This window comes from Lissotriton helveticus, chromosome 6, assembly GCF_964261635.1.
Source record: "Lissotriton helveticus chromosome 6, aLisHel1.1, whole genome shotgun sequence".
In the NCBI taxonomy this organism is placed as follows: Eukaryota; Metazoa; Chordata; class Amphibia; order Caudata; family Salamandridae; genus Lissotriton; species Lissotriton helveticus.
Window position 1 is genome coordinate 211,232,000 of NC_136067.1, and position 16,774 is coordinate 211,248,773.

The 16,774-nt window shown below is 45.1% G+C and overlaps 1 protein-coding gene across 1 annotated transcript in view; it reads left to right on the forward strand.

Annotated features, from left to right (window-relative positions):
* Nucleotides 1–590: 590 nt before the first annotated feature.
* LOC144762430 (methylmalonyl-CoA mutase, mitochondrial-like) overlaps nucleotides 591–16,774 on the forward strand; it is a 310,401-nt gene continuing 294,217 nt past the window's right edge. The window contains 3 exon segments of the mRNA XM_078647612.1: nucleotides 591–741; nucleotides 12,971–13,139; nucleotides 13,141–13,414. Of these exon segments, the coding sequence (XP_078503738.1) occupies nucleotides 674–741; nucleotides 12,971–13,139; nucleotides 13,141–13,414 (511 nt within the window). The 5' untranslated portion in view covers nucleotides 591–673.

Below are 16,774 nucleotides of genomic sequence, written 5' to 3' on the forward strand. Positions count from 1 at the left end.
CCGGATTTGTCACTTCCTCAATTAGGGGAGGGGGAAGTGGTGATTAGTGATAGTGACACTGATGTGACTTCTTGCCCTGCTCTGGTTGGTGACACTAAGGTGACTTCTTGCCCTGCTCCAAATTTACCAGTCACAGATAATTCTAAGAGGTTAAGAGTTTCGCCTGGTTGGCTTAAGGATTATGTTAGGTAGACTTCCTTATTATGTTAAGTAGACTTCCTTGTTTTGTCTCTGGTATTGTCTCCTCTTTCCCGCCTACCCTTCCTTCCCTCCACCGTTTCCCTTCTGTTCATTGTAAGGGGGGGGGGGTGTTATGTTGTGATTATTCTTTAGTGTAGCTTTAAGGCTCACGCTGGAGCGAGCCTCTAGAATGTTTACCCTTACTTCTACTGTGTTCTCTCTTATGAGTCAGTAACTACCTGGCTGCTTTGCTATGAGATGTGTTCCTGGCTCCGCCTGTGCTTATATGTTTATACTGGAATAAACAACCTTGAAGAACCACTGCTTCGACTGTCCTTCATAACAATGAGATATCTCAGGAAATAGCAGCGTCATGCACCAGACCAATTTCCCCACTATGGCAACCGAAGGCACAATGCGCAGGCCTCGATCTTCGGTGTAGGTGGTGGGGGGACTTTCCCCCGACAGGAGTCTAGTGGGGCTTGCATCAGGGATGTCCCTGGAGCAGGTGGATCCGAACGGCGAGGAGCAGACGGTGTATGTCCTGGGCTGCTGCTACAGGTACGGCTGCTGCACTTTATTTTTAAGTGCGCAAGAGGACTCTGTGGATGGAGGAATAGTCAAATTGGTGTGAGACTCGGTGGAAAGAAGCGCCTGAGGGTACCCCCAGGACAGCACAACAGCATTGTTCCGAATCTTCGGTAGGCCGGTTCAGAGGAGAGGTGACAGTGAATAGGTGACCAGGGAGCTTTGCTGAACCTTCATTCTTAAAATCGACAAGCAGTGACGGAGGTCTCCTCTGGAAGATGCTGTGCCCTCCAGCCCATAAACTTCACCCCTCACTGTGATCGATGCTGGATTGCGCGCACCTGCCACTGACCCTCTCGCTGCGCCCCCACCTGGCTGCTGTCAGGCTGCTATCGTTCAGCTGCTCCGGGCCCGCCCTAGCGCCAACCCTAATTTTACTGCTGCCCGAGTGGTCCTATTCAATCTCCTCTATTAGTATTCACCACTCCAAAATGGCTGCCAGGCCATCTTCCATTCCTATGCCCTTACTTAGTGGAGCAGGCATTGTCCCTCTTCTATTTCCATGCCAGGACTCCCACAACCTATCGGACGTTTCCTGCCCCCTTTTAATACGTGCGGCTTCCTGGCTATCCAGAACCTGCATTGCACGGAAGGGAACTCGAGCCGACTGACCCGGTAAGTCTAGCCCTGTAGCCCCGCTCCCGGACCGAACTCTCTCCCCTTAACGGGCGTTGTGGTTTTTCTAATTACTCCTTTTCACCCACTTCCAGGCATTTCCCTACTCGCGTTCAGACACACGAGTCGACGCGCATCCACCACAACCTATTACCGGGTAAGCCTGTATCGCTTGCATGTCCTCTCCCGAGTGCTCCTCGGCAATTTCTATTTTCTCGGCACCTTGAACATCCTTTTACCTCTTCTGCCCCTTAGGTTTTAACTTGCCCGTTACCGCGACCTCGGCTCCCACCCTGAGTCATACATGCCAACATTTCAGAAGAGCAAAGAGGGAGATTTAAAAAAAATAAAAATCGGGAGAACTGAGCCTTGTAACAGCCTTGAATCGGGTTACTGGCATGTATGGGCTTTGGAAGCGTACTGTTGCAGGATTGGACATTTGAAACACAAAAGCACGTTTTTTCATACGTTTCAGAAGCATGGAGCGCAATGGCAGGCAGAGAGGGGGTGATGCAAGTGTTGTGCACCGGCCTGGCAGGTTGCTGGCAGTGCATGCTCCCCCCCCCCCTCCCCACCCCCCTGTGTGACAGCCGGGCTAAAACAGCTTCCTGTGCACACACACAGCCCTCCCCCCCAATACTTCACAGGTCTTTAAAAGACCATTCCCTTGTTAATGACGCTTTGTTGGGTTTTCACCCCTTCTAGAGCCCCTGCATGGCCACTCTGACTATTGCTGGAAGAATTGGCACTTTACACAATACCAAGCCCTGTCAGCTGAATCCCCGAGGAATCGGGTTTTTGCTTGCAGGAATCGGGAGGCGGGAGACTAGCCTTCAAATCGGTAGTCTCACGCCTGAATCGGGAGGGTTGGCATGTCTGCCCTGAGTATACCGTGGTAGCCTCCTCGGTAAGCGTTCCTCTTCCCTTCCCTGAACTTCTTTGGTCACTGCGCCGCCATCACTTTAATCCCGATATGCATGGGTTGATTGTATACCTCCATTAGCACCAATTGACTGAATTCACTACGCCGTCATCACCTCTGCCTATATGTAAAATTCGATTCCATTACTTGTATCTATTACTGCTACTCGTTTTTTTACACACTGCGCCGCCATCCCCTTGTATTGTCCACTCTGCCTCAGGTTACACTGTCCTCCATTAGTCTGTTCATTTTAGTCTCCTTGATGGCCTGACTCGCATGTATTAACACCCTGATGATAGTCCCTCAGTGGCACAATTCCACCATAACTGCACCTACACGTCCAGTTCCACTCCTGTGACGACTACAGTCCGAGTTTTCTACCTTCTGTGTCCTATGACTGCAGGCTGGTTTTCGTCTGGGCAACTCCCACATTGAACCACTATACAGTATCACACAACGTACAGTCACCAATCACCATATGTGTTGTAAGAGCTTATTTATTTTTAAATGTATATATGTTTTTTTCCCTTTTCTCCCCCCTAGGCAATAGAGGCTTTAATCTAATAGGCATTTATACAATGTCCTGATGATGGTCCCCATGATTTTTTAGTGGGACCGAAACGCCGTCGACGTCCTTACACACCTTGCATAAAAACGTATCTCATATGTTACATGTTTGTAAAGGTGTCAGTTTGAAATTTCTGTGCATTTGTATTACTTCAGAAAACTGCAGCTTTTGCCTTAAAAGTCCTGCTTTGTCTTGTGTTTCCCTCACTGTATTGATCTGCATATGTTTGGGTACAGGCTTGTGCCCCACTACTCTGATCTGTTGAAGGAATCTTGTTTCGTGTAGCTTTTTGATTGAAGTAAAGACTAAGACCTCTGTCCGGCTGGACATGTCAATTTGAATATAGAGTCGATTGTGTCTATATTTATTGCTCTAAGTGCATTACTGTTTGCATGGGACCACTGTTGTTTTGAAAAAGTTTACTCCCCGAGGTCCCCTGCTGATTTACTTGGGGTCCCCTTGTTGACTTTAATATAGCCCAAGTGGTCCTATGCACGTCTCCCAGGGCCACTGTGGTGTCATTTATTATGAATAAAAAGTACACGTACGCATACTCTTCGTGCTTCTTGGCAATCAGATCCCAACGTAAGATATTGTAATCGGTTCAACGGAAAGGCTTTCGGATTTATCAAACTGCAGCAGACTGTCGGCCACTGTCGCACAGGCTGATAAGGAAAGGTTGGGGACGTCTTTCCGCCCCTAGGCATCTACTAAACATATAGTGATATGCTGAGTGATATGCAAAGGTTGGGGATAATGCCCCCTGCGCCCCTCCTACCCATATAGCAGCTCCCGACACATTCTCAAGAAAACGCATTGTTTCTCGGGTTTACGCGTGAGTAGTCCAGGTATTTTACTTGAATTTTAGGACCTGTGGTCCAGATTAATACTGGCAAGGTCATCGCAAAAGCCTGGACTGGAATCACTATTCACGCACGAAGAAGCTGGAGAAATTGAGAGCTCCAGCGTTACTAGGCACATAATATTACCAGACGGAAAACTCCAGACACAGTACTATTTTGTCACTCAATTACGCCATTTCCAACGGCTACCGTGCTCATTATCTTGGACATCGAGTTTCAAGACGGTTTGCTGCGACAGACCCTCGACTCGGCGTGCGACTGCTTTTGTCTGCTCACGCTAGAGGAGGCGGGGCGAAGACAGCGAGGGCTGACAGCGGCATGTGGAGAGACAAGGTGGGTCACCGAGGTGTCAGTGGCAATACACATTTTTTCGGGGTTACATACTGTTTCTACAGTATGTGGTTCCTGCTTACGGCCATGCTGCGTTTCGAGTCCGTGTTATGGCAGCTAGCTTTTCCTAAACGCGTCATGTTAAGGCTGGACGCGTACCTCTTGCAACCCGGAGGTCTGAGTGCGTCATGGGCAATCACTTCCGGGTCGTCTGTAACTTTATGTTTGGAAAGTAGTCGAGAGCCGATCCAGGGGCACAATCAGTCGAATTTAATACGGGGGCAAACGGTAAGGTCAATGTTTGGCAGCCTCTCGACCCTATTTTGCTAAGATCAGATGTAAAATGAGAAACGGTTCCCGTAGAACAAAACATTGAGAATCGAGCTCTTGTCTTTTTATAGCTGGATACCTACACACACATCTTTAGCTGAAAATCTAGTGCTAAATTTAGGGTTACCATATGGTTTCTCGCCTTGGTTGCCCTTGATAGTGAATCAGTTGTCTTCGTCGATTTGATTCAATTGAGAACAGCCAAGACAACCGCTACTAGACGACATCGTTTTTGACAGAAGCAACGAGCACCTTAATTTTTCATTAGGTAACAGCACGTAAATGCATAGCCTTTTTTCATTAAGAAAGTCTTTATCTAATGCTTTTTACTGCTGTTGACCCAAAAATGTGGTCTTAAATACATTTTCTACTTTTCCATGGGGAAGTTGCTTCATAAATCTGCTTGAACTGTAAAAAAAAGCCACGTGTCCCTTTGGTACCACTTAGTGCAGCAACAAATCATGGCAGAAATCTCATGAGATAAAAGCTCTGATAGTAGCCTTTCTGATTTTGTCATGGCTTATACTATAACAGGGTTTGAATTCTAGTAATTTCCCTTTTTCGCAATCTTTCTGCTGATATACATACTGGATCTAATATGTGGGTGCCCACTGGGGTCTAAACTCAAACTCCCTAGCAGTAAGTGGGGTGCAGGAGGGACTGCGTGGTGGAAAAGGAGGACGGTGCTGAATCCTGCGACAGCTGTGCATCCACTGTGAGATCTGGGATGTGCGGGAACACCACTGATTGCGGGAGGCACGTCGCAGAGCTCACCCCGGGATGCGGGTCAGAGAGAGGCGCCAGGTATCTGAGACTGAGCGCTACAACATTGGGCACCAGGGAATTGGGGCTCTGGCCCATAGGAAAGTCTACGCGCTGTACGCAGCACACCAGTCAACAAGGGCTGATAAGAAAGCACTTTACGGCTTGATGCAGTGGAGGCCCGACTGAGGTCGGGGTATTGCCAGTTAAGTTGAGATGGGATAATCTGCTTGAGGAACCACTATCTGATAAGGAATGGGAGAATGTCCATGAAGCGGTCCGCACAACTACCTCTAATGCACAATTTAAACTCCTATAATACAACATAGTTTACAAGTTATACCCCCCGTACATTACATATAATCTACCCAGCCCGTATTGACAAATGCACAAAATGTAAGTAGCAAGCAGCGAACTTTCTTCACATGGTTTGGACTTGCCCAACATTATTTTCCTATTGGGACACAATGATTGCACACCTTCAGAGGGTAACAGGATGGGTTAGTTTCTAAAGAGATCAGACAAGTATTGTATAATACTGAAGCCTAAGCACATGAAACTATGCAGGTGATTCATCCTACAGGGAATGGTGCTGGCAAAGTGGCGCATTGCTGTAACACGGCTCAGACGTTGGCCCCCACAAGTAGGGGAATTGATGAAAGATATGTGTGTAGGCGACGGTGGAAAGGGTGAAGTAAACTTGTTCGTAAAGATAATAAAGCTTGTGGGCGATCTCCAGGCATAGTTCCAAATGCAAGCAGAGCTCAGAGAGGAACAGACCACGGAAACCCAGGGGTCTACAGGTGCAGTTGATGTAACACTGGTGCCAGGGAGTCCAGGGAGGGGACGGACATGAAACAGTGGCTGTGCTATAGTAACCAACATAGGACCACCATGTACACAGTAATGTTTTTATTGTGACTCTAAGTTTGAAACAGAAGTGGGAAATTAGGTATGCCAATGTACCACCAACGTGAACATACATGCGTAGCATGGATCCTCCCACGTCTATATTCCTCTATCTGAAATGTGAATTGCTTATATATAGGAGATTGGTGATCTGTTCTCTTTTTGATAATCGATGGGAGGGTAGCTTGGTCTTTATTCCAGTATATGACTGTACAGGATGTCTATATGATTCACAAATGCCAATAAAGTTAATTAAAAAAAGGTTTTATTGATACCAGAGCGAGGTTGGAGGAAGCTGATAAAATTACCATTTCCCTGTTTGGATATTCCATTACGAACTCAAGTAGCCAGTCTTTTTCAACCAAAAGAATATCGTAACCCTATGTCAGGTTCTCCCAAAAGAGAGCCTTGATATTCCTGGGTATGTCCCCCTCCAATTTGAGTGTTATGTTGTGTAAACGACGGGGAAAACTGACCCTGGTATCTGGTGTTTCCATCATGATATGCTCACTTAGTACTGCTGCTGCCAAATAATCCATCCGGTTTTGGCGAGCTATTATGACTTCTGCTGCGCTGTCAGAAGCAGAGTCCTCAGCAGCCTGGACATGTGTTATTTTAATCCCAGCTACTTTATACTTTTAAAATTTGAGGTTTAGTATTTTTTGGTTTGTCTTCGTTTTTTAACTGTGTAGTCTGACGAGTGCAGTGATTGCTTATTCGGTTTCACTTGCTCTTCCGATCTGTGCTTTGACTGTTCACCTCTCTGAACGTGTATCAGATGACTCCTGAAAGGAATGAGAGGAACATGTGTAAGTAGCCTGATACTATCAGGCTTTCTAATTTTATCATGGTTCCTAAAACTGAATCTCTTTTCAGTGGTTTCCTATTGAGGAACCCTCACCCCATGATTGTATTTTGGTTTTATTTTATTGTTTATTGTCCCATTTTTTCTTGTAAGAATTGGGTGCTTACTTAGAGTTATCCTTTTCAGAATTTACTTGTGGTTTCCAAGGCCTAGTTCCCAAATTATCTCTATCTAGCGAAGCTTAGGTTTCTATAATTCTTTTAGACAATTTCCACTCCAGCTGTGCAGGAGTGAATTCCCTCAGTTGTTGGTGTGTATATAGCTAATACTGCTGCCCCCAGCCCCCTTTGTTACTTAACATAATGGCTAATACTGCGGCAAAATTGCCCACCAGTTTCATTCCCAAGTCCAGGTCAGATGCTTCCCCGAACTCAATCTGTACCTGTTTCAGTACCTCAGGCAAGACAGCCAGTGAAGGGGTACCATGTGTTCTGGTGTAAACTGCAAGCCAAGACTGTCCCCGAGTGGCGCAGTCTTCCACCTGGGGAACCAACCCCATTGACAAGGAAATAGTCAGTATTCTGTATTTTCCTGCAGGCCTGTATGGGGAAAAACTGCTTAAAGCTGGCTTGTTTTTTTGCTTTCCAGACCGAAATTTGCTCCCGACTTGTGGGAATCTTTCCCATGATGGCTTTCAGTGTTTGTGGGCTGATACCTGTGGCAGCCAATTGTGGTTGAGTGACTTGAGCAGTGCGCGCAGGATTAATTGTGAGTTTTCGCATTATGAACTCTGTAAGAATTTCTGTAAATTTTCACTAATCTCTGTATAGTGTACGCATTTCTGTTGCAGTTACATTAACAGTATTAGGATGCTGTGTGTTTGCAGCTAAGACTTGGCCATGCCACTCCTACTTCACTGAGTGGACGGAGTCTCAAGTTTTCTGTAGTGTGGGGGAATGGCGCTTTAAAACCAATTTATATGTTCTTGGTAAGAGAGAGGAATTTCTTTGTCTACGTATGGAAATATTCCTGTGGTGTATCATCTTTAATGTAGGTATGAAACATTTGTGTACAGGCATTTGCAGCTGGGAATTCAACCCAGGAATATAATAACTCTGTTCTGAATGCTTCATGTGCCTCAACAACAAAGGTAATGTCTCCGCCCGTTGCTGGGAGACAATACTCTAATAATTATCGAGTAACTGCATGTCAGCAGTTTTCTGCTATGTCTATTGCTCCTTCTTCCTCAATGATTTCTCCGTTTGCAGACATTGTTTTTAACTCCTTCGATGCTGATGACGTAATCGCTCCGTCATCAGCTGCAGTGGCGCCTTGCTGAGGACGGAGCAGTTCCGTCATGGCCTGCGCTGAGCGTTCTATTGAGCGGGGATGGCCATGACGGAACCGCTCCGTCATGAGCACGGCTCAACCGAGGCTGGTGACGGAGCGGTTCCGTCACCAGCATGCGGCCGCCGCATTTCCGCCCGCCCCCTTAGCGCTGCGGCGGATTAGCCGCAGCAGCGAAGGAGTTAAAGATGATGGAAATTAGTAGATGAATTTATGGAGACAGAGTAAGCACAATGGTCGTGGTGTGTATCCGGTAGCAAGCGGCTCCTTTTTCAGACGGGCTTTCCGACTTTGGGATCGGTCAGAAGCTCTTCATTATCAAGTGAGGCTTCCTGCCTGGGCGTTCCCCTGAGAACCGCTCCGGCTCGGGATTTTTTACTTTTACATTACACTGCTTATCTATATTTATACTCCTATGGGCTCCGTTTACTCAGTGGAGTAATTTAATTATATTTCTCTGGCATACGGACACCGTTATTTAAACTGCTGGGCACTCATGTGTCTCACGTCTGATAGAGCCTCTGATATTTACGGATGCATTTAATGGTATTGCTCTGACTAGACTAAAGGATATTTTCTCCTCATCAGATTGAGAGCCCGGGTAGTCCTTATGAACTCATCGAGAGCTATCCTGAAAGCGTCATCACACATCAAGTTCTGATGAGAACTGTTGTTCTTAGCCTTGAAAAAGTCGTCTCAAGACGAAACACGTGTTGGTTGTTCTTGTTTCTGTCTCTACGGGTCAACACTGGAGAAGATTTAAGAATAAAATAATTTTGGCTACACATACCATTGGATCTGTATTAGTATTGCCTATGTAACTGCTGACTCACTGCAGTCATTTTTGTAACTTGATCGGGTTGTGCTCTGTCAACCAAATTTTTCACATAAGCACAATGTGGGTAGTTTTATCCTGCAAGCTTGAATAACCTATAGCCAATACATAGGGTAAACCAACTCAGCTGAGGCATATTTCCCCACCAGCATGGACGTCTCCGGTTTGGAGTAGAGAATGAGTCTCTGAGAAAGCACAACTGAACTACTCTGGTAGACCAATAAATTGGAATCCATCCAACGTTGGCAATGCCATGTTGTGTAGTAGCTACTAACCTGTATTATCTGCATATTTGTTGGACAACATACACTTTGGGTAAGGTGCCTAAACTGATTCCAAGCACCCCGCAGGATATGTTGCTCTAAAGACCAGCAAGCTCACAGTGCCCTCATAAGAGTCCCCAAACCAAAGCAGGGAGTGAATGGTTTCTGGCAACCACTGAACACGACAACCTTGACTCTTCAAGGATCGTGGTAACTGATCAGAACATTTCTCTCTGTCACTGGTGCTTACTTGTTCTCGGAGAAATGTACAGAGCATGCACAGTGGGAAGTTTCAAATATTTTTAATGAACCTACCTTATTCTTGTATCGAATACATGTGCTGCGATAAACAGTAGACAGAAGCAGATGAAAGTGATTACAAGCATCCAAAGAGTAAATAGTGGATACAGTTTCACCATGGTGCCAATGCAGTGCATATATGCAGGCATATATTACAAGGTAGTAATCAGGCTATGCAAGCCCTACTCTGTGTATGTCTAGAGTGTATGTAGGTGTAGAGCCAAGAATTCCCCCTAGGTATGATCCAGCCCATTACCTGGCGGGAGAGAGAGTAGGACCCCGTCTTGGCCACAAACTGGACAACCCACACGGAACTGTCAGACTGGTGCTTGGTGAAGTCTCAGCATGGAGGGACCCCTCGGTGTCAGGTGAAGTGCCTCTTCTGCCAATCCTCTGAGATGCTGATTGTTTATAATAAAAAGCATCCTTGCGACAGAAGAAATAAAAACAGTACACCTTCAAATAAATGAAATCTATATTCCTAGCCAAATGTCAGTAAATGTCTATCAGATGTCTACATATCTATGTTCGGCAAGCACATATTGAATATGATTAAATTAAATTGAATGACTGCATGGTTGGTAATGCAATCATCATTACAGTCTAATTCCTTTTAAAAAAAAAAAGTGTCGGGGACAGTGGATCAAGGATATATCCTGTGTAATCAGATTTCCAAATATGGGATCCATAAAAAGTAGTCTCTTTGTATTGGCTTTATAGACCTTTGGACACAGTTGATGTTCTAAAGTTGTGGTCTTTATTGTGCTTTTATTAAATACTTTATAGTTTTTCACAAATAGTATAGCACTAAATCCATATAGCCAGTACTCAGACTACAGACTCAACCAGTGTAGCCATGTAGATGTGCTGCGTTTGAGTCTTGACAACTCTTATATTTTAGGGATGTAAATAGGTTGCATGCAACCTATTAACATGCCGCTTTGAGTCCTAAAGACCGACAATGAAATTATTCTTCCTTTTCTTCGCTGGTGATGCGCTACTTACAGTATTAACAAATAATGTACTGGGGAAACTTGTAGAAGCTTTTAAAAATGTTCTCAGAATACTCATCATGCGAAGTTGAGGTTCAGGAGGTAACCTAAGTGTGATTATTTAATTGATTATTTTAGTGCAACCCCAAGTTCAGGAAGGATTAATTAAATTAATGTGAGAAAAGTCCTATACATGTTCTGGAAATAATTTACCATCCTACAATTTTGGTTAAATTGGGTTATCCGTGCGGGGGTCGTCGTCCTACTGGTCATAGTCCTCATGCTTCTGAACTTCCTAGTCTTCCTGGTTCTGTTCCTGATCCTACTGTTCCTTGGACTCTCGGTTCTACGTCAGTTGGGTATAGTCTTCCTCTCTTTGGCCTGGACATCCTGTTCCTCATCCTCATGGCTGTCATGTCCCAGTAATCTGGTCTGGTACTCCTGGCTGTAGTCCTCCTGATACTCCTTACCCTAGTCCTCGTGATCCTGGTATGCCTGGTTCGGGTCCTTTTTGCCCTGCTGTTCCTGTACCTTTCCTAGTCCTGCTGATCTAGGGCTTTCTGGCCCTGCTAGCCCTAGACTTCTCTGTCCTGGTCCTTCTGCTTCTAGCCTCTTGGTCCTTTTTGATATGATTCCTTTGGTCCTAGTATTCCTGCCCCTCCCCCTTTCCTTTGTTGTCCTGGTACTGGTCCTCTGGGTCACTCCACTTGGGTCTGCTACTCCTGACACTGGTACTTCATGTACCTCGGGTTCTGGTCCAGACTCTCAAAACCTCTTAGCACTACTAGTGTTGCTGGTCAGAGGCCTTCTGTTCCACCTACCCCTGATTCTTCTGTTCCTGGTCCACTGGGTCACGATACCCTGGTTCTACATCCTCCATATCACCAGCCATATCCCTGTACTCCTAGGCATTTTTTTTCATGATCTTATTCATCTGGATATAATACTTCTTGTCCTGCTCCTCATGGCTTTGCTCGTCCTAGCCCTCCTGGTAGTCCGATTCCTGGTCCATATTGTTATCACCCTCTTCCTACTGGTTAGCCTCCTTACTTTCTCAGGTCCCCTCTGCAGTGTATTTAGTTGGGTAGAGCCTCTAAGCCTGTCAATCACATTTTTAATTTTTTTGTTTCCAGATTTCTTTTTCTGAGAAAACACTGTCAAGGACAGAAATGAGGGACCAGTAGAGACTAGACCCATCCCTTTTAAAACCGTGCCCAGCATGGAAAAAAAGGAAAAAAATGAAAGTACAATTCTCTACTAAGACTGGACAAGGGTCTAAAATGTTAGTGTGGCTGAAGAGGCCACTTATGACATGGGGCCAGTGACCATCTGTGTCAATTCCCACTCTGCTTGGTAAATAGTGTGAACATATGTGGCAGATGGATGAATAGACACTACCTTTGTAGATTCCTCAGACCCTCAACGCATTTTGACTTTCTATAAGACTGCATTTACCAATCTAATCCTGGAAAGGGAACCATCAACATTTTGGCAAAGACTTCCCATAAGTGATAGCAAATAGACCATTTCTAAGGATATATAACTATTCTCTAAGTCTCTTCAGAAAGATACTTAACCGTTATTAAGGGACGATGAACAATTGCAGAGTAGCTGGCACCTGACATTACTACTTTCACCATCAGTGAGATGGGGCTTGTCTTTATAAATATAATAGCAACAATAAAGACACGGAAACACTTTCTTCTCTGTCCTACGAGAAGGCTTGAAAAAGCCAGAGGTGTGCACCCGTAAGGTGCGAAACACAGGTTGACTGTCCAGCTGTTTTACAATAAGAAGTCTTCAGCACAAAGAAAAACAAATCAAAAGCGCAACCATTTAAATATTCCTTCCATAAAAATGTGTAATGCATGTATATGTGCAAAAAGTGAAAGTGACTGAAAATGTGAGTAGAATATGAAAAGTAATATCGACCTTTATTGGCTTTCTCTGATTTTGTTTTAAAATGCTCAAAACTTTGTCAGGGAGAACCCCCTGACAGTTGGACTCACTCCCTTCCTCCATGCTGTAACATTCATCCCATCCTGTGACGCCCTACCACTTACATATGTCACCAGCCGCCACTGCTTCCCTGTTAATTTGTTGGCTGTTTCGAATTGTGTAATAGTGAACATTGGTAAAAAACGAGTTCCCAATACTAAAGCCAGTGGCATAGCCAGTTTCATATTTCTTGTAGAATACATGCTTTAAAACGCAGCAGCGTATAGGTTTTTATAGACCTACCTCATAAAAGTCTAGCATATGGGTAAGCAGCAGCTGAAGGCGTCTATAAATATGCGAGCAAAGGTTCCTCGTGTGTTTGTGACTGATCCAGTTTCTTCTTGTTTTCTTTACTTCATGTAGTTCTGACTGCACTGACTGTTGGCCACTCCGGATCTGGTGCCATGCTGACGGTGAGAGGGCACCACCCGCTTCTGAGGATCCTCGCCTACCAGAAATCTGCCAGCAGCTCCAGATGGCCAGTTTGCCTCAGCTCCTCCTCCAACCCCGGCGACTGCACACGCAGCACCCACCGGTTACATCCAGAATGGGCCGCTCTGGCCAAAAAACAACTAAAGGGAAAGGACCCAGAAACCTTGCGGTGGCACACCCCGGAGGGGATTGTCATCAAGCCCCTGTATACCAGGAGGGACACAGAGGACATACCAGAGGAACTGCCAGGCGTGAATCCTTTCACCCGCGGCCCGTACCCCACCATGTACACACACAGGCCGTGGACCATCCGGCAATATGCTGGGTTCAGCACAGTGGAGGAGAGCAATAAGTTCTACAGGGACAATATTAAAGGTGAGTTAAGGGTTTTTATTTATTATTTATTCAATTTATAAAGCGCGCTATCACCTAGCAGGCATCCTGGTGCTGAAAAAGTGACTCAAGGGGGAAGGAGTAAAAACAGGGACTGGCCACTACGTCCTGGGGAACAGCTAGGTTTTTACACTTTTTCTAAAGGGAAGGAGCTCTCCGAGTTGCCTGATTTTTCCAGGGGAGACTGTTCCACAATTTAGCCGCTGCCACCCCAAATGATCTGCCCCCGATCTGACCTTACAAAACCTAGGAACCTTCACTAATCTTGCCGACGAGGAGCGCACTGTTCTTGTTGGGATGTACCAGTCGAATTTTTCTGCGCATACGCACAGGTCCTATCCCGTGAAGGGCTTTAAAAAACAAGGCAGAGAGACTTAAATTGCACTCTCTGTCTCAGGGGGAGCCAATGAATTTTAGCTAAGGCTGCAGAAGCTGAGGAGCTTCTAGGCAAGCCTAAGACTAGTTTGGCAGCTGCCGACTGGATTCTTTGCAATCTGTCCAACCGGAAGTTAGGGGAGTCCAGCAGGAGAGCGTTTCAATAGTCAAGCCTACTAAGAATTGTGCATCTGGCTACTTGTGCACGCACCTGAGACTGTAGTAGCGGGAACATTTTTCGGAGGGATCTGATGTTCTCAAAACAAGAGGCAGTAGTTTTTGTGACCTGACTTTCCAGAGTAAGCTTATCTTCGAATATAATGCCCAGGTTGCGGACACTAGAAGCCGGTTGAACTGTGGACACAGTGCCTGAAACCCAAAAGTTGCTAGGAAGAAGAGGAGAAATCCTGTTTGCCGAGCAGAAGATCACCTCAGTCTTTCCTGCGTTAAATTGTAACGAGTTATCCTGCAGCCAGCGGGCCGTGTCCTGCAAACAGTTGTGATACGCTTCTACTGTAGTCGACTCCTCACCCTCAAAGGAAAGGATCAACTGAGTGTCGTCTGCATAGTTTATGATGTCAATATTATAGGCCTTGATAACAGCAATTAGAGGTTTTAAGTACACATTGAAAAGAATAGGGCTGATAGCTTATCCCTGAGGTACCCCATGCAACACGTTGGAGAAGGTAGGAAGGGATACCGCCTGCTGTCTGTCCTGTAAAAAGGAACGGAACACCCGCAAGGCGGAACCCCTCACCCCACTCTCTCTCACCTTTCTCAGCAGAATCTCATGGTTGACCGTCAAGCAGAATCAATGCAGCTGCCTGTCCCCTGTCTGCCCACCTCTGAAGCTCGTCCATGACGGTCAACAAGGCTGTCTCGGTCCCATGAGCCGGCCGAAAACCAAACTGAACCTCTTACAACAGATTGTGATGTTCAAGATAGGAAGAGAGAGTCCTACTAACAGCCCGTTCTACGATTTTAGCAGGGAACGGCAACAAGGAGATAGGTCTGTAGTTTTTTGAACATTCAGCATCAAGGGAGGGCTTCTTCAACAAGGGAGAAACTAAAGCTTTCTTCCATTGTGGAGGAACAACACCACTGATAAGTGACTGGTTACAAATCAGCCTTAGAGCGGAGAACAGCTCTTCCTTGTGCTCCTTCCAGATCTTATGTGGTACTGTTACTGGTACTTTTTGCTCTCTGGGACTTCATTACTGGCCTATTCATTTGCGATAGAGATTTGTGTTTAAAGAACCCATCCAGTGAATGATGTTAAAAGTTCTCTAAACCAAAGGAGACATCCTTAAACAAAGGAACATTTTGGACATCCTAATGCTTGTGATTGTTAGCAATGCAGTGTGTTATTGACCAATTGGTGTATAGTACATGAGTGTGTGTGTACTGACATGGTTTTTTTCTCCACTTTTAGTCATAGGAACAAGTTACTGACCCATTGTGGTAGCTGGTACCATCCCTTTTATGTTCATTAAACAGTATATACATGTTAAAGCACATTCATTGGTCAGTAAAATAATATTTTGTATTGGTTATTTATTTTGACCACATATGCCCTTTAAGATAGAGACCCCACAACTGGACATAGATAGTAAGTTAATAATTTGGTTGTATTTGTATATAATAATTTTCATTTGTAAAGTGCGAACATATCACCCCTTCAGGTTTTCATGGCACTGGGGGCCGTCTGGGAGGTTTCGGGAGCTATTGCTCAGTCACATGACGCTGAGCTGCTGCAGGGGATTGAGCCGTTAACCCCACACTCCGTAGTCAGTTGCTCTCATCGCTGTGCCACACCTCTCCCACTCATGTAATAGCGACACATAGATTTAGAAAATAACAAACCCCCAACATGCGTATTATGTATGTATGTATGTATTGCGACTTATATAGCGCACGTATCACCCGAAGGTATCAAGGCGCTTGTATTATAGCCAAAAGCTGAATTATTTTCGTATTTGTTGTACACACCAGATGGGTTGTGGGGTCCTGCCAGAGTACATTAGTGCAGTCCTATCATACCCCCTAGGACCATCTTGGTCTGTAATGAAAAGGCGCCATGTTGGCACTTGACTGTAATTTAAATGGTTGTTAGTGACTGACCTCTAACAATTGCGATGAGAGTAAGACAGATGGGTTAATGCATTGACCTTCTTTAATAACAGAACAGATCTTCAGTGGCTTTTTGATAGAGGGGGACTGAGAACAACACTTTGTTTGATTCCAGCGTAAATTGTGCTGTAATGGGACGGATGCTCCAACTGGTACTGTAAGCCACCTAGAAGCCCCTGAGATAACCGCAGGATTTGTGTGTGATTGCGACTAGGTGTCTGGTATATCTCCAATGAAGAGAGCCTTTGTTCCAAGATGGTTTTGGTTTGTGTAATGGAGTGCAACGTTGAACGAAGAACATGGTTTACACCATAGTCCACCCTAGAAAATTAAGTCCATCTGGTTTTCTGTGGTACCCATATTGCAATAATAATAATCCAGCTTGGTGAAGAGAGTAGCCCTTATAAACAGACTGAAACCCAGTTTTAAGGACTGCTTTAAAAGCATATTTACTTGAGAAGACATGTTGATACATAAATCGATATTCATAATATGCTATTATTGGTCCCTCCTAATTTTCATTCTGCTCAGGGCAAATATGGGTCTTTTTCACATTTATCAGTGATAAAAATAAAAAGTTTACAAAAACAACCATGGTTGAAATACACAGATTACAATGATAGCCACCATTGAACAGGTAAACTCTGAGCAGGCACTGCTGTTTATGTGGTAAAAGTTGTACTTTCTGTCCATACCATACTGTGGTCATACAGTCTGGGACAAGTGTTCCCATGTCAAAACCGACCCCTGAAGAGTTTTATATTAATCCCGAAATAGGTATATGCATCGGGAAAAGCATGAAAATGCTTGCAGACCAATCATATGCTGAATACATAC